This window comes from Chanodichthys erythropterus, chromosome 8 (genome assembly GCF_024489055.1).
Source record: "Chanodichthys erythropterus isolate Z2021 chromosome 8, ASM2448905v1, whole genome shotgun sequence".
Taxonomy (NCBI): domain Eukaryota; kingdom Metazoa; phylum Chordata; class Actinopteri; order Cypriniformes; family Xenocyprididae; genus Chanodichthys; species Chanodichthys erythropterus.
The window spans coordinates 1842928-1866138 of record NC_090228.1 but is presented as its reverse complement, the minus strand read 5'-3'; the positions used below and the strand labels follow the sequence as shown (position 1 = coordinate 1866138).

Here is a 23211-nt window from a genome sequence, read left to right as displayed (position 1 = left end):
TGGACCCTGGACCAGTGAGATGTGATCACCACACTGAAATTAAGTAATATCTCAAATTCAAAATTACGTTCAAAAACACATGCATTAAGGTATACTAGTTAGTTTATTGCTGCATCATCAAATTATTTTCATTGAACATGGATTGATGCATAATTCCAGTGCCGTTGCTTTATATATCAAGTATTAATTTTGCTCCTTCACAGAAATATTATACCCTTGCTAAAAGACATTATACAACTCATTGCCTTCACACAGTTAATTAATTAACTATCGGTTTGTAATATCAGTCATTTTCTTATAGCCAATATACCGATGGTTTTAAATTGGTCAAAAATCAGCCGATAAATATCTCCAGCCAATACATCGGTGCATCTCTACTAATTATTAATGCATCACCTATGTACTAAAACATTGCATGATTAAATAATCTCAAGGCTTGACATTGTGGTAGATTTCCCCTACACACCTGAATCAAGCTAAATAGGGCGTCTTCGACACAAATTTATACTCTTATATGCGTCTTCACTCCGACATCTACTTTGAGTCGGGCGACATTACTTGGGAAGAAGGTCTCTGTTGTTCCACTAACCTGCTGGGCAGCAGTAACCAGACAATCTCCAGACAATGCCTTTGAATATGCTTTAATTATGGCCAAAAGAGTACAGCAGTTTATATAGAATAAGTGCATGGCAAAGGTGACATGATTCATTACATTATATACATATATATATATATATATATATATATATATATATATATATATATATATATATATATTCAGACAACTGTCTAGATTTGTTCCATCTTTTGTTATATTCAATACAAACTTTCATGCAAATATTTTCAATAAAAAACTTTGGCGGGGACATTTACTTTTCAAAAGCATAAATTTTAATCCTGCAAGAAAAGGGAACGTTAGTTATGATTAATTCAAAATTTCTTTCACTACATACAGTGGCCCCAAAAAATTATTAGAATACTTTGCACTAGGGCCACATGACATTGGAAAAAAAATGACATTGTGAGATTTTGTTTCTCTGCCATATATATACTGTGATATGGAAAATAATTCACCAGATGACTTGAATACCTGCATTTGGAAAGAAGGTAAGTGAATATGCATAGGAAATAATGTACAAATTACAAGCATAGAAAAACATAGTAGAATAAATATACTAATGAAATAAACTGTGCATTATTTTTCCAGGTAAGTCTAATAGTATTCATGTACAGAAATTGAATTATCAAATGCAAAATAACACTGCATGGTCTATTAAATATAACTAATATGTGTTAAAGCTACAAAAATTATTTTTCTCTTTGTCTTTTGTGTTTTAATATTCCCGACACAGAAAGCAGCAGGAATATTAGGCTGTTGTCACTTTAAGCCCGAATGCGCAGATCCAAAATACTGTTACACATCTGTGTGCATTTTGACTTTTTTTTTTTGTGTGTATTTGTCAGTTCGGGCACAAACAGATGTTGAGGAGAAAGGAATTTGGTGTTCATGTGCATCTGCGTGGTTGTCTGGCTATCACCAGACCAAGCTCAATTTAAAATTGAACATTGGTCTGGGGAGTTTGCTTTGTATTTCCTACTGCATAAGAGGCGTGATCAACGAGCATTATTCACGCAATTGGATAGTCCTTCAATCAGATCAATGATCCGGGTGACGTACTTTTGCAGAGCGATGCAAAAACTCCAGACAGGCTTAGTTTGTCTTGGTTTGTAGCATTGATCAGCGGTTTGCAGAAGCAACAATGGCATCAAGCGATTTTCGCAGGTTGTGCAAAAAAACATGAAAGTGAGTGGTATTTACACCCAGTCGAGCGATTTGTTTGCTAAACTAAAGAAGTCATTTAGCATCATTGAGAGGTTAAAAGGAATTGGATTGATGGTCGTGCGAGAGACGTCATCGTGTTATACCCGCCAGGAACCATAGAAAGAGCTCTGTACCTGCCAATAGCGAGCAAGGTGGATAAGCCAGTCTGTGATTGGTTCCCGCAAAAAGTCTAACAGATGCAGCAGAAATGAATGTACGGGTTTCCAGACTGAGTTGCCGGGCGAGATCAAATCGTGGGCAGATCAGGCTGGGTTTACCCAGTCAATCTGCGTGGCTCTGTGCTCACAGAAAACGGTTGCACGTTCAAGAATTGAGCTCTCTTTCGCGCCATCTTGCACTCAAATGGTTTAAAAACGCTTGAATGTTTAAACTGACAGGACCAAAAACACGTGCAAATGATAAATGTTCATTGTATGATAGTCAAACTTTGCAATTAATCTGAGAATCACGTGCGTTTTGAACCGTGGTGCGTACGGATTAACGATCCCTATACTAGACTCGAAAGTGCACATCCTGCGATGTGACTAGCGCAGACGCGCACATTTCGATATCAATGCTAAACCGATATATTGTGCAGCCCTACTTCACACTTAGAAATAGCATTTGATATGTTATCAAACCAAATGGCCTTTGTTTTAAAGGAACATGGCACATGCACAAAACACAACGTGTAAAAAAATGTTTTGTTAGTTGTGGTTTACAGTCGTTGTTTATTTGCCGGAAAAACATTAAGTGGCGTGCTCAAATCTCCAGTACAGAAATATGGAAACACCCTCTCTGGAAATCCACCCTTGAAGGTGCACAAAATTCTGTTTCTGAAGGGTTCAATGAATCTCAGCTCTCCTTTGTAAAAGTCCAGCTGCAGTCGGATGATATTTGGCCTCTCATTGCTGTCAATATCTTTGGCAGGTTTGTTACCTTTCTTGTATTTCCTATCCACGTAACGAAAACACCAAAAACGACTCATTGGATCCATCTTGTAAAGATATTTGCGGTTCACTGTTTCCCCCACCACTCCCAGCGTCCAGTTTTTGTTGTCTCCCACCTCTACGTCCCAGCAGTGCAGACCCGAGCTGAAGCCCTGTGAGGCCAGAACTCCCACATACAGCCTCTTTGGGTTGTCAGACACTTTCAATCTCTTTTCCACGTACTGAACACTGGTGCAATTCTGTGACACCATCAGTTTATCTGAGGCTGTGTCTGGGTCAAGAGTCACAGGAGCTGTAAACACAGATGAGAGTAAACTACAGCACCAGTACCAGTTTACCACTAACAACGTCGGTATATGTGTTTGTGTTGTTATTTTTTCTGGATGGTGACCAGAGGCTTTGTCCAAAAAGACAGACAAACTTTCTGCTATGGTTCTTTCATGGCATCCATGCCACGGAAGGAAGATGGCTGCAGCTGACACGTGACATCATTCAGTTCTTTTATATTAAATTCCTCAGAAAAAAATCAAGATATTCTAACAGCATTTTTAGGGCCCGAGCACCGATGGTGTGATGGACCCTATTTTTGAGGGCCTAAACATGCTCGAAAACTCATTAAACTTTGCACAGTGGTGAAAATTTACGTCTGATTTGGGTTTCAGAATTAGGTGTGCCAAAATGGGTCGATAGCGCCACCTACAAAATGTAGCCCTTCGCGCTACATTTTACATACAGGTCTGAAATTCTGTAGATAAATGTAACAGCCCAATACCTACAAAAAAGCACCTGGGTGCAAATCTGAAAACCCAACAGGAAGTCAGATAATTTGAATTTTCTCTTTTTTTGTTGAGTTTTTGCCATTTCCAGATGTTGTATTTTAACGAACTCCAGTTTTCACTCAAGGGCGTGTCCGTGGCGGCTTGACAAATTTTGATGTTTCGCCATGAAACAGGAAGTTGTTGTAACTCAAGTGTAATGTCCAATTTGCCACAAACTTCACATGTTTGATAAGAGTCCTGGCCTAACTACACACCAAAATGTAGTTATAGTCATATCGCCACCTGCTGGCAGCAGGAAGTGTGGCAAATATAAATGACTGACGTAGTCCTCCTATATTTATATACTTAAATGCACATTACCCACCGTGCTCTGTTCTCCTAAAGCCACTGGGTGGTGTTGGCACGGGTGCGAGGGCCCTTTCATCGCTGCTTGCAGCTTTAAAGGTGCTCTAAGCGATGTCACACGTTTTTAGGCCAAAACAGTTTTTGTCACATACAGCAAACATCTCCTCACTATCCGCTAGCTGCCTGTCCCCTAAACACACTGTAAAAAAACGCGAAAAGCTCCGAAAATGGCAATGAAAACAAACTGGTGCAGCCTGGACCACGAATCATAATAAACACACTCCAGCCAATAACTGACAAGAATGATTTTAAATGCGCGTTCATGACTGTTTCAGGAAGCACGGAGGAGGAGGGGGAGGGGGAGGAGGAGGGAGGGTCTAGCTAGCCTCTGTTTTGTTTGACAACACTTCGAACGTCATCAGGAAGTTACTCCGCCCCGGATCGCTTAGAGCACCTTTAATTAGCCATGTAATTCAAACAAACACGGCCTAAAAACCCTTCTGCTTCCCTCCTTTACCACTGGTTCTGTTACTTAAATTACACTAGCTAGCTACACCCTCCAATACAAAACACACATAAATACACCAATATACAGAAAGAAAACCAAAATATAAATTTTTTTTTTTTTTTGTCCTTGTTGGATCTTTCTAGCCTCTGGTCACCATAAACTGTATGGAAAAGAGCAGCACAAAATTTTTGCACAGCAGCATGCGATTTGGAACAACATTTGGGTTAGTAAATTATCTAAACAATCCAAGTCTATAAGGAGGGTTTATTACTTACGCTGTTCCACAAGGTTCTGCATTCTGGCCCAGGTGGTGAAGATCATTGTCTGAATGGGATGGTGTTGAGATTCCTCTATTACAGGGGTCGTCTTTGGTACTGATGGGTGTTTGAGTCTGTGTACATAAATAGTGAGATATTTAAGATATTTTGGGTATGGGATTGCAGCTGTATCAAAATGCCTATTGGGAAAAGACTCACTTTTTTAATGTATCACTGTAATTCTGAAAGAGAAATAAAAAAGCAATTAGTGCTCAGTCATATGTGTGTGTGCGCAAACATCATGAACATTGATTATCAAACACGTTTACTTCAGATTACAGTTCTCTGATCGACTTTGGTTCCTGGTGTCATGTGTATCTTATCTGTACCTGGAGAAATGTGATGTTTTCAGCTTCCAATTGCTGCCAGAGAGCTGCCATCTTCTCAGACAGATCTGATATCTTTTTGGACAGACGCGTTATTCTGGTCTTGAGTTTCTCATCTTGATGTTCCATTTCTTTATGCAATGCTCTGATCCATTTCTCTTCCTCATCTCTAAGAAACTGATGGAGCTTCTCAAATTCCTTCTTGATCTTGTTTTCTTCCACACTAGTGTGTTCCTGAAATGGTTTAAGAAGGTTTAATCCTTTCTGTTAACATAATGTTTCCATAGTAGGACTGAAATGGTTGGACTTTATTGGGTGATGGTTCATATCTAGCTTTCCTCAATGGGGTGTCGGTCAGAACACATTAGATTCGATCAGTTCCATGCAAAGGAAGTTTATTTGTTGACAGACTTTGGCTGTACACAACACAGCAGTACAAAGGCTTTAAAACTTAATAGTGTGTGGATGTGTGTGTGTGGTCTACAAAGGGAAAGGAATAAAGATATATATTGACAAATATGTTTTGAGTAATATTACACAAACATTTCCATAAACAGACACAAATCTCTCAAGTAAAGAAATTCTCAGGTTAACATTTAGAACAAGATAAAGGAATCATTATGCAAGCAACAATGTTCTTATGCAACACCACTACTTGGTCAGAAATGGTAAAACATTAAAAACTGAAACTATTTATGACGTAATTTAAACGAACTGCACACATTTAGACACATTGCATAAACTTGAATTAGAATTAGTGTTTCAGCTGTTAATGTGATGATAACACGTATACACTGGTTGCATATACACAAACTGCAAGTATTATTGAACATAATCGGCACATTCACGTGCGCAATAAACGGCATCAACCAGCTGAGGCTCCAAAACATTCATCTAAATATAGACCTCTATATACACTGAATTAATAATAAATTATAAATGTGTTAGCATACTGCAACAAATATTTTTCAGATTTTCTAGAATATTTTAAGTTGTACAGTGAGCAGGATATATTCAAATGTAGTGCATAGATTCGGCAGGCATGTATTCATGTTACTAAGTAGAGTTGTCAAAAGTACAGACTTCGCTACCAAGTCGGTACTGAAATTTAAAAAAATGTGACACTTTGAGCGCCGTTGAGCGGATTTGTAAACACGTCTGATTGGCCATTGTGTTGATGCGGTCATTGGATATGTCTGTGATTGGCTTCAATGATCAACACTTCAAAAACGTTGTAAATGGTCATCAATGACACTTTTCACCGAGTGCTTACACAGATACACACGGGAGCGTTTGAAAGCAGGCGTTTATCATGGATCAGTCCCCTGATGGATGCCTGATTTAAAAAGCTCCTGCTTTCAAAGCGCTTTCAAATTCAAACACTACTGTGTTCTTTCAAACACTCTTGTGTGATGATCATTGTAGCCAATCACAGATATATCTGAGAAGCACGTCAACACAATGGCCAATCAGAGGTGTTTACGAATCCGCTCAACAGTACTCAAAGTTTTCAGTACCGATTCGTACCGAAGTCGGTACTTTTGACAACTTTATTACTAAGGGTACGTTTTTACACAACAATGATGTACTAAAAGTGGAAAAGTTTTTTCTTTGTACACATGACAACGTTATCAAAACTATACATGCACATGACTAAAAAACGCTGTATTACACATTCTAGACAAGTAGTTGGCAATGTCACTTTGCAAAGAAAGACTACGCGCATACACATATACGCATTATTTTAAAGAGCACTTGCCTCGAGCATGCCAATCCACCTTATTTTTAGTTTACTGCACTTTAATATTCTTCTCGTTATTTCCCTATAGCGACTAATAAATCGGATGTCTCGTACATTTACAGAAAACACCTAACTTATGCGTTGAAAAATAAGGTGAATAGACTAAACATGTAATATGCATGTGCATGCCGTCACCGTTTTCGTCATTCGCGTTTTTGCAGTTTACAAAGAGATGACAACGGTATCGTTTTCAAAAACTTCCACTTTGAAACCCATTTTCAAAAGGTTGCAATTTCACTCCACCAAAACGCCATAGTCATATAAATGAATGGCCAAAAAGTTGAAAAATCATCTTTAGTTGAAAACAATGTTTTGTAAACGGCCCCTTAGTGGGGCATCCGGTCTCAGGCCTTCAGTTATGTGTCTGCATCAGGTCAGTAACTAGTTGACATGCCTGCTCTTCCTATGTGGAGTAGCGTATCAGATTGATGAAAGTGTAATTCCTTTAGTTTAAACGTGCTCATGTGAATATACAGGAGTTCTGTTGTGTTTGTTTTATGTTTGTTCTGAGACTTTGTTTTCCTCACCTAACTTGTAATATTCTAAAACAACATTCGGATGCAATAAGTATGACATTAATGCAATTCTAAGATGGCATTCTATGCGTTTGTCATGTATACTAAAGTCAGTCAGTCATTATTAGAGCGCCACCCTCAGGCTGAATAACAAGGACATTAAATTCTGCCAAAAATGTGTCTGATGTGTTCAGTGTTTAGGATAAAGCTTACAAAATGTTTATCATAAACAAGAGCTAAGACCAAAATCTGCCTAAATTTTAATCTCCCTAATACCTAAATTTATGGCTAGGAGCCCCTAATGGCTTCAAAACTGATAAATGTTCATTGCTTAGTGACAGGAAGACATTGCATTCATGCTTTATAAACTCCTTAACCAGCATTTATCATTTACTTGGTAAACAGTCAACTTACATAGTTTATTGATGCACAATTTGCACACACAGTCTCGCTCGCACCTTCCGTTGAGTCCCACCAGTTAATGCTGATGACTAGCAATAATCGTACTGACTAAAACACTAACCACATACCTTAATGAGCTCAGCCTCTTCCACACAGCACTGTTTGGCTTTCAAGTGGTCATCGACAGTCACCTGCAGTTTGTTTATTTGTTCCTTGATAGTCTCCTGGAATCACAGGATAATCTCTTGATAATAAGTTTGAAGATACCAATACTCAGATTAGATTCCAAACTTCTCCTACCTTTAAATTCACAGCAGCCTCCTCGACAGGAGAACACTTGTGTTTTTCATGCTGCTTTGAAGTGTAACAGACCACACAGATGGGCTGCTTTTCATCATAGCAGAAGAGTTTGAGTGTCTCTTTATGCAGTGGACAAACGTCTCCTGAAACAGCTGTGGGTTTTCTGGTCTTGAAGGATTCACAGAGAGCTTTGAATGCCAGGCTCTTGGTGGGCTCGTCGTGTGAGCAATCCTTACGGCAGACCGGACACTGTGGCACTTCTTGAGTCTTCCAGAAACGCTGGAGGCATTCAGAGCACAAACTGTGGCTACATTTCAGAGTGACCGGATCAGTGAATACATCACAACAGATGAGGCATGTCATGTCCTCCTCCAGGAAGGACAAAGCATCTGACATGACTGTAAACAATCCTCAGAGACACTCGACTGATAATAACCCAATAAATTTACTTTGTTCTCCTGTTAGAGATATTATGAGACCTGCTTTACTTCTCCACTAGACCCTACTCTTTAATTTCATTCACTTTCATTTCAGTAGAAACCTCAGCAAACGACTCCTCCCTCCATGTCATATTACAAAGAATCGAAACCAGGAAATGATCACATCGGACGGTTGCAGCTGTTCAGTATAAAGTCTTTCTTAAATTGAGGCAAACATTTTACATTAGTGAATTAGTAACTACTAGTTAGTTTGCAACTAACTTGTTTACTTAACTTTGTTGACTATATTCTCTTAAAGTCCCCTTGTAGTCAATAATTTTATCCCATAAAACTCATCTTTGATCACCAAAATGTTTGTTCCTGTGCAGAGATCCACTTGGTCAATTTACTGAGGTAAACGCTACACAATGGAATCGCTCTTTACAACATCGGACACATAACGCTAATTAATATGATTAACCTTTTGCTTGACTATGTTATCAAACAATAATGTATTGCTAATGTTACACAAATCATGTTCCTTAAGAGCCAGATAGCTGCCTTCTGACAATCAGTATCCTTACAAATGCTTTAACAACTCAAGGGTTCATCATAACACCGTGATATACATCATACACCCGCCATATTGCTAAATCTACACGATTTTTGATATCAACTGAAAAATATACCGGGATAACCTGGTTTCTCTCGAGACTCCCCTGCTAGTTCGCTGTTAATGATATGCTAAAGCCCGCAGACACGTTAACAAGATTGGTTACAAGGTAGTCTGTGACGTCACAAACACCAGCGATTTCAAACGAGATTTTTTTAGACTGGCTGCATCCGGAAACACGTTTGTGCATGAAGGCACCTCACCAAACTGATTTCAGACAGGCTTCTGAGGTAGCGTAACAGTTTAATGATCTACAGCAAAATAGCGCACGCTTTTGGTGAGAACTAAACAAATATTTAATTACTAATGTAGTAATTTCTTGCTAGAAATTACATCAAAAGTGGGAAATGTTAGTAAAAAACATACATTTACACACAAAATGACCAGCAAACGCAACTTTTGGACGCCGTCTTTATTTTTGTAGCTCAATTGTCACAGAATGGAACGCACAGGATTGTGGGATATCAAAGGGGGTGAAGGATGCATCTATGCTGCCTTCAAAAATCGATCAGATGAAGGTATCTCAGGAAACAGGAAGTGAAACTAACTTTCGATTTGGACGTGCCTTGATGCATTCCTATCTTGAAATGTGTCCTCTGAAGGCAGCATTATCCAGTTTCCAGACCCAGCCACTGTCTTTTTTTCTACTGCAGTTTTAAAGAGAAAATACTCCGCAATGGTATTGACATTTGAATTTGCACATGGTTTGTCTTAAAGCATATTAAAAACACCACATAGACATATAAACAACATTAAAAACTAGATTTTCACTGTAGGGGTATTTTAAGGCAAGATTTTTATAAAGTGATGTAGTCTCATCATAATCGCATCTGGTTTTTATCCAGTAAACAGCAGTTTAATTTGTAAATAGAAGTTGGATTGATTTCCTCGCTGTCAACAAGAAATCACTCAATTTCTGTTGACAGTTGTTTTAAATTGTAATATTTCACAATATTATTTTTACTGTATTTCTGATGATGCAGCTTTGGTGAGCAGAAGAGACTTCTTTCAAAAGAATTTCCAAATGCTTCCAAATTGTTGACCTACATCTGATCAGCCAAATGTTAAATTACTAATCTGAAATATAGTAAGTGGTTCATTTTATAGGAAAATTTTTAGCTAAGAAAAATCAGGAGCAATAATTAAATACTAATACAACATTCTGAAAATTTCACATTTATTTTGGTAGAAACCTGTGAAAATGACTATTGACGTTTCTCACATTGATTGAGTACATTTAAACTAAGTTTAATAGCACAGTGCACCAATATTTAGTAATTCATAAACTATGATACAACTAGATAAACATCCCGAGGGTGAGTAAATGATGGCAGACTTCATTTCGGTCAGCAGGGGCCGCAGTGACCACAGAGTAGGAGAAAAAAATCTGAGTTGCATAAAATTGTCACTAGATGGCAATATGCATCCATGTAATTTGAATTTATGACATTACTGGGCATTTCACTTTAAATTTTCTTTAAAAGAAAATCAAAAAAGTGTTTCCCAAACAACTGCACACTTTCCTGATGGCATGCAAAAAGAAGTTTGCATTCATTTGTGTGTTTCCTTTTATTTCATTAGCTGTTTTTTCTCCAGCATATGGTGACTAAGAGTCCTACAGCTACATAGTGCAGTTCTTTGCATGGCATTTATTAATCACAGTGGGGTCCTGCAGCTGCCGTTTGAGCACTGTCGTATAATTAAAAGGATAGTTCTCATTTAAAAAAACAAACTGTCCTCATTTACTCGTCTAAATCATGTTGTTTTACGATATACAGCACAAGTTCAGCGGTGCTTTGTCATCCTTTTTGGATTTTAAAGAGACTTTGACCTGAAATAACCAAGCAAAAATTCCTCCTTTTGTGTCCCACAGGAAAACATAACAGCACACAGGTTTGGAACGACATGAGGGTGAGTAAATAATTACGTAATTTTCTTTTTTTCTGTGAACTTTTCCATTAATAAATGCACAGGGAAAAAAAAAAGAGATTTAGAGAGACATAAGCAAGAATAAAAGACAGATAGGAGGCAGGAGCTGTGATATTTGTGGGGCCCAGGTGTTTCTGTCTGCATTCTGATATGTGCGCTCATCTCCCAGGGCTCTCCTGCACTGTCTGCAGCGCTCGATCCATGTGGGACGCAACGCTGCATCAAGGACTCTACATTGTTTGTTCACCAATATTATCCATGTCAGTTTTCCTCTTCTCTTTTACACACACTCTCTCTCTTTCTCTCAAACAGTCCTTACATCAGAATTGACAAAATCTCTGTCCGAACTCAGCCAAGCACTGGAAGAGCTTTCAGTCACAGGTAAACTGATCTGGGATGCTTTAGGGAGCACATGGAATTTCATTTAGCATTAAAAGGATGTTTTTTCCACCTTGATTCTTCTTTGTTAAAGGAGTAGATTGTCCAGAAATTATCATCTGATCCTCATTATTTGGTTCAAAATCCATAAAGATTATTTTATGTTTTTTAATAGAAAAAAAGTAAATCTCCACAATTATGGAACTCACTTCCATTGAATCTTCTTAACATCATCATCATTTCTCCATCAATTCTCAGCTTCTCACAGTATTTTCATCCAACTTTTCATTAGTTTTCTGTTTTTTTTATTATTACCCTTTGTCTTGTTTTGTATTATGTGTCTATATTATTGCTACTCTTTACAGCGACCTTGAGCTTGGGAAATGTACTTTATAAATAATACATCATTATTTATTGTTATTATGGGATTGAAATTACATAATGGTGAGTAAATATTGACAATAATTCATTTGTTAGTGACAAAGCATATGCTGACATTCAGTGGCCCTTTGAAAAACTAAACAAAATGTCTTATCCAAATGTAATCTTTGATAGAACATAAAAGAAAAATATTCCCATATATTAATTGCACCTTGTCAAAAGGCTGTTTTTGCATGCTTTCCATGTTTATCGGCGGACCTTGATGTATGTGTAATGGGTGCATCTCATTTCAGCTTTCACACATGAATTCAGACCTCCGCAGAAATTGGATTAAATGCACAATTTCACTAGATGGACCAGAGCTGCTTACAAAGTGCCAGTCACCTTTTCAGCTGATGTCTCATCTCTGTTGCGAACAGTGGGACATGTAGACAAACAGACCATCAATGCCAAGGGCAAAGACACAAAGTTTCCTGGAAAGGGCTCTTGATATGCAGGTGCATCTGTCCAGGTTGTTGTGGGTACTGGAATGCTTTAAAATAAGCACAGATTCATATCTAATTCTGGTCATGTACTATATCCCAGCTAACAGGAAACATTCTCACTAATATTGTGGAAAAATTATTCCAGTAACATTAAAATAAAGTTATCTGGTCTTCAATAATGTTCTCAAAACATTAGCGCAAAACATCTATACATAATTCATGGAACTTTTCCAATTTTTTAAATGTTACTACTTGTTTTAGAATATTCAGAGAACATTCAAAAGTAACATTCCAGTAATGTTTGAAGAATAATAAAATGGAATGTTCCATTAACATTTGCATAACCAAGAAAAGGTTTTTAAAACATAAACTGGACATTTTGAATGAGAACGTTAGCAAAACATTCTTAGAACATATTTTTGTTAGTAGAAAATATATTGTCAGGTGAGATTTCTTCAATTCCTCAATTGTTTCTCCTTGACAGCAATTAAATCCATCAGCAACATCAATGAATTTGGCTTCAGGGATAGAGGACCATTCCATGAGATGGCCAGTGTTTGTAACCCCTCCTGTTCAAACCGCCCACTCTAAGTGGAACTCAAACCCGGGTCCACTGGCATGGGAGTCGGGCGTGGTGTTGCCAATTGCTTTCAGCTGAAAGTAGCTAAAACTGGTCGCTAAATGTTTCTAGATGACGTCTTACTGGCAAATCCACTGATCTATATTAAAGGATTAGTCCACTTTTAAATAAACTTTTCCTGATAATTTACTCACCCCCATGTCATCCAAGATGTCCATGTCTTTCTTTCTTCAGTCAGTCGAAAAGAAATTAAAGTTTTTGATGAAAACATTCCAGGATTTTTCTCCATATAGTGGACTTCAATGGGCACCAAACAGTTGAAGGTCAAAATTAGTTTCACTGCAGCTTCAAATTGTTCTACACGATCCCAGACGAGAAATAATGGTCTTATTTAGAGAAACTAAACAGTGAAACTAATTTTGACCTTCAACTATTTGGTGCCCATTGAAGTCCACTATATGAAAAAAAATCCTGGAATGTTGACTTGGGGGTGAGTAAATTATCAGGAAAAGTTTATTTAAAAGTGGACTAATCCTTCAATATAAATATAGATCAGTGGGTGTCACAGAAGTTGTTAGATTTGTCGCTAGGCTTTTGAAAAAAGTCTCATTCAAAAGCCTCCGTTACATTCAACAGCATATAAAGCTCCAGAATCTCGCTTTTAAAGGTGTAACATCAATTCAGAAAACGATGACAGCAGTGCAATTGAGTCGAATAGCTCACCACTTTTGCAGGTTGTGTTCAGGAGATTAATTCGTACCTAGAAATGTCTCAAATTGTTTTTTGTTTTTTTCTTCCCAGGCAATAGAGAGAAACGCATGTTCTTTGCTGGCAGGATGGAGAAATGAACAGGATCCCAGGGAGCACATGGAGATTGGGTTCCAGATCTGCAGTAGTCAGCTGGTACTGTTGAGCTGTCATTCTGAAGACGGGGCACACAAACACAATCAGGTACAGAGTGATGAATTTCAACATCAAAACGGACACAAAAACACGCGTGCACAAACACGTACATGTGCAATTATACCTAAAGCTGCTCTAAGCGATTTCTGTGCCTCTGGCAGCATCAAACACAACTGCAAAAATCACTTTTTCTGAAGCAAATTGCTTACAGGCTCCAGTGAAAAGGGTTTGTACATGTCTCTGTAGATATGGCTCGGGTCCCTCCTCAACGTAAGATTTTTTTTTTTTTCAAGTGAAAATCATTTGACTCATCTCTTAGAAAAATAATAACACGCCCCTCTTTAACAAACCACATGATCATTAATAGTGCAGAGGAATACATGGCATTTTCAACATTGATAATAATCATAAATGTTTCTTGAGCAGCAAATCATCATATTAGAATGATTTCTGAAGGATCATGTGACAGTGAAGACTGGAGTAATGATGCTGAAAATTCAGCTTTGAGCACAGGAATAAATTACACTTTACTATATATTCACATAGAAAACAGTTATTTTAAATTGTAAAAATATTTCACTATTTTTACTATATTTTTGATCAAATAAATGCAGCCTTGGAGAGCAGAAGAGACTTTCAAAAGCATTCAAAAATTTAATTATTCTAAACTTTTGGCAAATTGTGTATGATAAAACTTTTTTTTTTCATTTGAGTGTGACTTTCAGAGTTACACTACACTAAATCTGCTTGCTGGAGTCAAGGTAAGCACCCAGAATGCAGTTTGAGGGGCATGTTAATCTTTTCTGTTCAACCAGTGGCAATCTGCACACGAGAACAGAGAGTTCCAGAATGTGTTTTTGTCTGGTGTGAAGATCGCTGGGTAAACGGTGTGTGTTTGAGGATCACACTGCAGTGTATGGTGATGAATGGAGGGACGGCGGAAATTCGTTGCTCAGGTAACCAGACGGCCGCCGTTTCTCCATGCGTGGGTTGATATAGACACGATCCGCTGGGATGCAAAGCAGGAATGCCTCATCTAGCAATTACAGTGTGCAGCACGGAGCAGTGGGCCATAGGAACTTTATTAAAGTTACACAAATGTCTCATATCTCTCTCTGTAGACCAAACTCATTCTCTCTGAAGATCAAATTCATCTCTCATCTTAAACCGAGTGATTTAAAAACTCCCCAAACCTATTTACTCCTCTAGGCAAGTCATTTAAGATATTGGCTGAATCTCTTTAGGAAATGTTTCACCTCTAAAAAAAAAAAGAAAAGAAAAATACATAAAGAAAATGAAGTCTATTATTTCACATTATAAATTAAGCACCCCCAAACACACACACACACACACACACACACACACACACACACACACACACACACACACACACACACACACACACACACACACACACACATTCTCATTATTATTAAACACACAAAAGTAGAAAAAAATATTTTAGTTAAATGCATAACATTCACAAAAATTTACCATTTAAAAATACCATATATATATTTGTATGATTTATAGTAATTATACTGAATATATTAAAATTATATATTTAATATTTATACAATTTAAAATAATAATTTATATTTCAAATTATTATAAATGCTAATTATAAATATTAAATATACCATTTAAATATATTCTCTCTCTCTCTCTCTCTCTCTCTATATATATATATATATATATATATATATATACAGAATATATATTTTTTATTTTTTATTCTATTTTTATATATATATATATATATATATATATATATATATATATATATATATATAATATATAATAAAAATTCTTTTGGTGTGAAATATGACCCATTTCTTGACAGTTTTCTTGGATTAACCCTTTTACTGACACTTTCCTCGAACCTGAAACAGTTTGTAGTATTATTTTCCAATACTTGTTGGTACTGGGAAGAGAAACATCATATGACACAGATTATTTTTTAGTAAATATGTAGCAGTTTTTAAAAAGCAGTGATTATAAAATGATGAGTGTTTATAATCCACTTTCCCACATGATGCAACATGGTTTTATTATTTAGGAGATTAGAAACCGAGTAAGAAGTGTTAGTTAATATCCTCCTCGGGCTGTCGTGAGTAATGTGTCTTTATTCATCTTAATAGATTTGACAGGAAGCAACTCATCCCTGCGATTCTCTCCGTAATATATGAGTGAATGAGGAACGGAAGGTGTTTAAAGGGAAAACCTTGTCCAGTAAGCACTCATTGATCCGGCATCTGGCTCAATACATGGCAGACCGCTGCGTTTGATCGTGATAAGCAGTGATGTATGTGCAGGTTAATGGTTTGGCTCGTGTTGGTGGTTGGTTTGTGGCTAGTGAAGGTTGCACTTTATTGAGTTCATGATGCAGCTTTTCCTCATCTGCCTCTCATTGAATCCATGACTTTGATTTTACAGATTGTCATGCTAAAAACATCCGTCATCTCTCACATGAGTAAATGATAATGCATGTTTGTAGATATATTACTAGATACAGCAGCACCAGAATGTCATCGCATTAAACCTTCATTTAATAGCACATTTCTCAATCAATGCATTTGACAAAAAGCATCGAAATGAACCCAACATACCTCACATTTGTGTGGGATTCCTCATATCATGCATGTTTAACATCATGTGTTTGCTTTGTAATTGCGTGCATCTCTAAGTTTATCTCTTTAAAAGTCTTCAAATGCGTAAGTAATCTGATAATAGAGAGTCTAGAACATTCTCTAGCAATAATATTTTTACGGCTTTAATTAAATAAAAGAGCAACTTTATGTTGACTTTGCTAATATATAACCGGATTAAATGAAATCCTCCTCCTCCTCATTAAGGAACTCATTTGGGAGGAAAGATCATGTTATTGAGTTCGAATGTCAGGCTGTGGGTTGCCATGGAAATTAATGCACAATCCGTGTGCATCTAAGTATTTAAATTTATAAGAGCTAATATATTCTGATTAATAATGCATGCGATTCATAACGAGCTCTGAGAAGTGTGCTCAAAGTTTAAAGTAGTGTTTAAAGAGATTTAAGTTTTTATTGTCTGTAATCCCGGCAGATTATACAGGATTATGTGGGCAGTGCTGAGGTTAGATTAGAGATTACCCTCGTCTGCTGTGTAATCCAGCTCTGTTTAATAACATTTCATACTGAGATCACGGGAAACACGCTGCTTCGCTCAGTAATGGGATATTAGGATCTGGTCCAGACGTCTCTTTCCTCCTCACGTCAACATACTGGTACAGTTTCAGATGTAAATACCAGCGGTTTTGCTTCAAGACCCAGAATTAAACAGTAAGCCTGTGTTTAATGTCGTCTGCATGTTGTTCTTCTTTGTGTAGTTTTGTTCCAAATTTGTCATGAATTTGTGCCAAAATACCATTGAGTTTGATTGCACGCAGGACCTTTGACAGCAAGAGCCTATTTATTAATTCAAGATATACAGGGCCATTTTTCTCCTTTGCAATATCACAAGCAAAAGTGCGGTTTTGCCCAAACAGCAAAACAATTGCAAATGTCATTTTGATTTTGAGACACAATATTGTCTGTTTTTACATTATTTTGTCAATGAATTTCCCAATGAAACCATGGCAGAACTGATTCGTTACTGAATGAATCAGTTCAATGAATGATTCAGACCAAATGGACGACTCAGGGTTTGTTTTAAGCCAAGATCCATAGGCAGAATCTGTGACAAAATAAATTTTTCGATGCATCCCTCAGAATGTAATAAACAAACACTTAGAATGGAAAAATTTAATTTTACCTGTAAAAAATTCAAAATGCTATAAGTGTGTGTGTGTGTGTGTGTGTGTGTGTGTGAACTTTAACATGATTCGTGCCAAGATACCACAAAGAAACAACACTACTACAACGCAACTAACAGTAAAACACAGTTTACATGGGTCAAACTCTAAACACAGGAATTACATCAGCAAACCTACCTAGAACACAAGTCCCACCTCAAAAGGATGATTTAGACAAGTTTATATTGAATAATTCATGGAAGTGCTTTAACAAAAATACGAGCTTCACACTTCTGGTTCTTTCACACCCTCTGGCAACGTTCCCCATTGACTTCTATTATAGAAGCACTATTGTTTTTGCTCAAAATTATTGTCTTTGAAAATCAACAGCATGTCAGTGATGCAGTTTATGGGACGGAGCTGTGTGTGTGTGTGTGTGTTTCTACAGAGCGTTTTAAACTCTCAGTTTGACTTGGTTTTTCTGGATCAGTGGAAAACAGCAGATTTTTGAGCACATGCAGTGAAATATGCAAAGCAACAGCCGCCTTGTGGTTTTAATATTTGAACCGCTTGGAGGGGTTTTCAATCACCACACACACACACACACACACACACACACACACACACACACACACACACACACACACACACACACACACACACTTCTTTCCAATGTTCCAATTATTCCAAATCTGCCATCACATTCATGCTTGATGGCCTGCAGATTGTTTTTGGCTGGATGAAGATTCAAAGTTTGGAGAATGATTTTTGGACTAAATGTCACTGTGAAAGGTTTTACCCTTCCTTTCATTATCCAACTTAGTTTTAACAACAAGAGAAATCAAGCAGTGTGTAAGTGTGTGTGTGTGTTTGGCTTGGAATTTAATTTGATTGTTGAGTCGTTTCCTTAGCTCTTTGTAAGAACGGATGAACGCCCCTCAGCGTGATGAACCAGGTATACTGATACATGTTCACAATGAAAAGCAAATTACCTCAGACAGGGAGAAAATGAAGCAATTTATCGTTACAACCATTGTTTTGAATTATGCAAATCTATCAGCTCATGTTTTCTGAGCTCTGAAACGCTTGTGTACGACAATAATGAGATGTTGAACTCAAAAAGACAAACTCTTATAAATACATGAGAGAAGGAAAGACAGTAGATTAAGTTTTACAAAACACAGTTCAAACTGTAATTTCTGATTTGGTTAGTCACATTTGAAGTTATGAAATGACGATAAGGTATCTATCTATCTATCTATCTATCTATCTATCTATCTATCTATCTATCTATCTATCTATCTATCTATCTATCTATCTATCTATCTATCTATCTATCTATCTATCTATCTATCTATCTATCTATCTATCTATCTATCTATCTATCTATCTATCTATCTGTCTGTCCGTCTATCTATCCATCCTTCAAAATTCTAGATTTTTAACTTAAAACATTGTTGTTGTTTATTGCTGTTAAGCCACTTGAGGCTGTTCATTACTACACTACTATTACCATAACCACATGGCCTCAAGTGGCTTATTGGTGCTGCGTGTGTGTTGCACTATGGGTCAACTGTGTATGGTTGTACATAAGTCAGCAATGTGACTTTTTTTTTTTTTTGTATCTATTAACATATTTAAAAAAAAAAAAAATACCTCTCGATCATCAATTACAGTAATTAGTATTTCATAAAAATACCAGAATGTTGGATTTTTGAAATCTTTGAAAAAAGTTTTTAAAGAAGTTTTAAACATTCACTTGTATTCAAGTTATAAGATCAACATATTATATTTGCACTTTCTGAGTCATTAAATGAGACTTTTTGTAGAAAACCATTTTTATTTTAGTTTTATTAATAATTTAAATTTGGTTTTATTTTTATATTCATGCTTTTTTATATTTTAATGTTAATTTGTTTAATTTTTAGTCACTTCATTATTTGGTGTTGTCATTTTACTTTTTTTTTTCTTCAAAATATCGCTAATATTTTATTTCATCTTTAGTTAGTTTTATTTTTTATTTATTTACAGTTTAATTAATTTTAGTGCTTCAACTTATAAATAGTTTATTGCCAAGGCAACATTTCTAATTTTAATTTAAGTTTTTTTAATGGTTTTAGTTTTAGTTAATGACAACAACCCTGTTTGGAAATTATTTTCAAAAACATATGAAACCAAAGATTAGATTTCTTTGAAAATCACTTTTATTTATATATATATATTATTACAGTATTTTTCTTTTCATCCTTTTGCATTGACTCATAAGTATTTCATAAACATAAGAATCTGACACAAATACAGCTAAAGAATACCCTAGTGAAAAAATATACTAAAATGTATTTGAAATACATTTTTTTGGGTGCTAAATATATTATATATATATATATATACATATTACTATATATAATACATTTCCATATTTGTGCCCTGAAACTGTACTTTTGATATATTAACTGGTATACTCAAAGTCTGATGCTAAAGCCAAATAAAATATCTCCAGAAATAGATGTGCGTCATCATCGCTAAAGTTAATGTGTGCTGAGAGAGAAAGTGTTAGTATAGTATTGACGTAGCATCATGAATTCAAGATTTCATTTTGTTTCATCAGACACTCAAAGGGCCGCTGAGGGACGGATGGACGGGTTCCTGGTAAATAACAGAGACCGTATTCAGATCAGAGGTTTGCGTGACGCGACCTCATGCACTCTGGGGTTTCCTCGGAAAAAAGGGAACACACTTAGAGAAAGATGGAAAGAAAGGGAGATGGAGGGATGCAGATGAATGTGTAATATTCATGAACAGGAAATGAGAGAAGGAAGAAGAGACGTGTTACTGCAGGTGTTGAGAGCGTCTCTGTCTCTGACCGGCTGTATTAATATTTCATATTGAAGAGATTGTCTTCTAACACTGTGTGTGTGTGTGTGTGTGTGTGTGTGTGTGTGTGTGTGTGTGTGTGTGTGTGTGTGTGTGTGTGTGTGTGTGTGTGTGTGTGTGTGTGTGTGTGTGTGTATTTGTGTTTGTGTTTTGTGTGTGTTTGTGTTTGTGTTTGTGAGAGAGAGAGAATCTTTTCTCTTGGTGGGATCACAGATGGATTTTCCAGCTGGACTGATGAGTTTATTACAGATGTTTTGTTTAGAGTTTCCTTCTGCGATCCTTTCATTGAGGTTAGGGAATTTCTCGGCTGATAGCAATATTTTTTGTGTCTTAACCTTTACAGCTGGAGTCTAATTAGCTAACTAATTCAATGGCAACAAGACTAGCTCTGTGTTCACATGGTGTTGGCTAAACATTAACATCTGTGTGCTTGCGTATACAATATGTCTCGGGCTTATGGGTTTTGTTTATATTAAAAGATTTGTTACATCTTTATAGTGTTTGGCACAAACACTATATAGCCTATTATATCAAATTTGATACACAAATAAAAGCCTCTTAATCGATCAAAAATGTTAATAAAACCTGTTGCACACAGTCTTCTACACTAAATGCTGGGTTAAAAACAACCCAGCATCAGAATTTCATCTTACTTTTTGTCTGTAAATATCAGCAACTGCAGCAAATTGCATTTTTTTGAATCTCTGAATTAAATTAAACTGCCCCCCCCCCCCCCCCACATATTCTCACTGTATTATACTATATGAGCCATAAAAGATTGAAGTATCAAAAATGATACTCAACAAAAAATGTTAAACTCAACTGTTCCATTTCCAAAAATTTGATTTTTAGAGGTTCAAGCATGTAGTGCTGAAACTCTATAATTGTTAAATTTCCAAGAATCAGCATTCTCCCCTAAAAGTGATCGGGCAGACCAAACTGTAAGTCGTAGAGAATTGAAACTTTGAGGGCTGGTAGTACTCACACTGTCTACAACGTCACCAAGGCTTGCCCAGGTTGGCCTGGCGGGGGCACTACAGCAGTCAAAAGTACAATATGACTCATAAGTCCTGAATCGTTAGGTCTAGGCTCAAGTGTCTTATGTTGTCGTAATTTACGATTATTTTGGATTTTTTGAAAAACCTACACTGTAAAAAATCAAAAGTTGAGAAAACTTAAAAGTTTAAAGGTGCCCTAGATTGTTTTTTTACAAGATGTAATATAAGTCTAAGGTGTCCCCTGAATGTGTCTGTGAAGTTTCAGCTCAAAATACCCTATAGATTTTTTTTTAATAAATTTTTTTAACTGCCTATTTTGGGGCATCATTAACTATGCACTGATTTTTTTCAGCACGGCCCCTTTTAAGAGATGTGCTCCCTCTGCCCCACGAGCTCTCGACTATATATACATCGCATAAACAAAGTTTACACAGCTAATATAACCCTCAAGTGGATCTTTACAAGATGTTCATCATGCATGCTGTATGCATGCTTCGAATTATGTGAGTAAAGTATTTATTTAGATGGTTACGTTTGATTTTGTGTGAGTTTGAGGTTATGCTCTGTGGCTAAAGCTAACATTATACACTGTTGGAGAGATTTATAAAGTTGTGTTTATGAATTATACAGACTGCACGTGTTTAAAAATGAAAATAGCAATGACTCTCGTCTCCGTGAATACAGTAAGAAACGATGGTAACTTTAACCACATTTAACAGTATATAAGCAACATGCTAACGAAACATTTAGAAAGACAATTTACAAATATCACAAAAAATATCATGATATCATGGATCATGTCAGTTATTATTGCTCCATCTGCCATTTTTCGCTGTTGTTCTTGCTTGCTTACCTAGTCTGATGATTCAGCTGTGCACAGATCCAGACGTTAATACTGCCTTTCCTTGTATAATGCATCAAATGGGCTGGCATTATGCAAATATTGGGGTCATACATATTAATGATCCCGACTGTTACGTAACAGTGGGTGTTATGTTGAGATCCGAGTGTTTTCCGGAAGTCTTTTAAACAAATGAGATTTACATAAGAAGGAGGAAACAATGGAGTTTTAAACTCAATGTATGTCTTTTCCATGTACTGAACTCTTGTTATTCAACTATGCCGCGGTAAATTCAAATTCTGATTCTAGGGCACCTGTATTCATTTTATTCAAAAAGTTGAGAAAACTCAAATCTGCTGAAGTTTGTAGCCTTAAACTTTTTAGTTTTCTCAACTTTTGATTTTTTTACAGTGTACTTTTGTGAACTAGTCCTAGGAAACAAACCAGTGCAGCAAGATTCTCTGGAGTCTGATTGTCAATAATTATCAAAAAAAAGTTCAAATTTCGATTCACGGTCCCTGAAGGCTGCGGAAATGTTCAAAGTGGGCGGAGCCCCTTTTATAAAATGGCAATTACTTGTGAGCGGAATAAGAGATTTTCACCAAACTTGGTATACTTATGTAAGAGCTCAATCTGTGGTTGTGTGAAAAAGGGCATGGCAACTGGCCACTTAGTGGCGCTATAACAGGAAAAAAAACATGAAAATTGTTATAACTACTTCACCATTAATCCGATTGACTTGAAAATTGGCATGCTGTGTCTTCATCTGAGGTGCCACAACTGTCTATGAGGACATTGACGTATTTCAAAAAACATGTCCGCCATTGGCCAATGAAGTTTGAGCAGCTGCCGTAACCGTTACCGTAGGCCAATCAGAACGAAACTCGCTGGGAATGTTTCAAAAGAAATCAGCCAT

At 36.6% G+C, this 23211-nt stretch overlaps 2 protein-coding genes across 2 annotated transcripts in view; one reads left to right on the top strand and one right to left on the bottom strand.

Moving 5' to 3' along the window:
• Positions 1-634: 634 nt before the first annotated feature.
• Positions 635-8974, bottom strand: trim35-14 (tripartite motif containing 35-14). Its single transcript, XM_067390802.1, has 6 exons — positions 8066-8974; positions 7894-7989; positions 5051-5281; positions 4881-4903; positions 4680-4795; positions 635-3064 (listed from the first exon to the last, which is right to left on the bottom strand). Exons 1-6 carry the CDS (start codon positions 8459-8461, stop codon positions 2541-2543), a joined length of 1386 nt encoding a protein of 461 aa, XP_067246903.1. The 5' UTR covers positions 8462-8974; the 3' UTR covers positions 635-2540.
• Positions 8975-13745: 4771 nt separating this feature from the next.
• Positions 13746-23211, top strand: part of ptn (pleiotrophin) — a 46127-nt gene continuing 36661 nt past the window's right edge. The window contains exon 1 of the mRNA XM_067391372.1: positions 13746-13861. The gene's annotated coding sequence lies outside the window, so the exon portion shown is untranslated. The remainder of the gene's footprint in view (positions 13862-23211) is intronic.

Bases quoted from the DNA above. Each gene is read 5' to 3' on its own strand.
- trim35-14 (XM_067390802.1), bottom strand. From the start codon at position 8,461: ATGTCAGATGCTTTGTCCTTCCTGGAGGAGGACATGACATGCCTCATC. The intron at 7,990-8,065 runs GTAGGAGAAGTT...CTGTGATTCCAG, and splicing joins AGGCTGCTGTGAATTTAAAG to GAGACTATCAAGGAACAAAT. The intron at 3,065-4,679 runs GTAAGTAATAAA...CTGTGTTTACAG, and splicing joins GCAGAACCTTGTGGAACAGC to CTCCTGTGACTCTTGACCCA.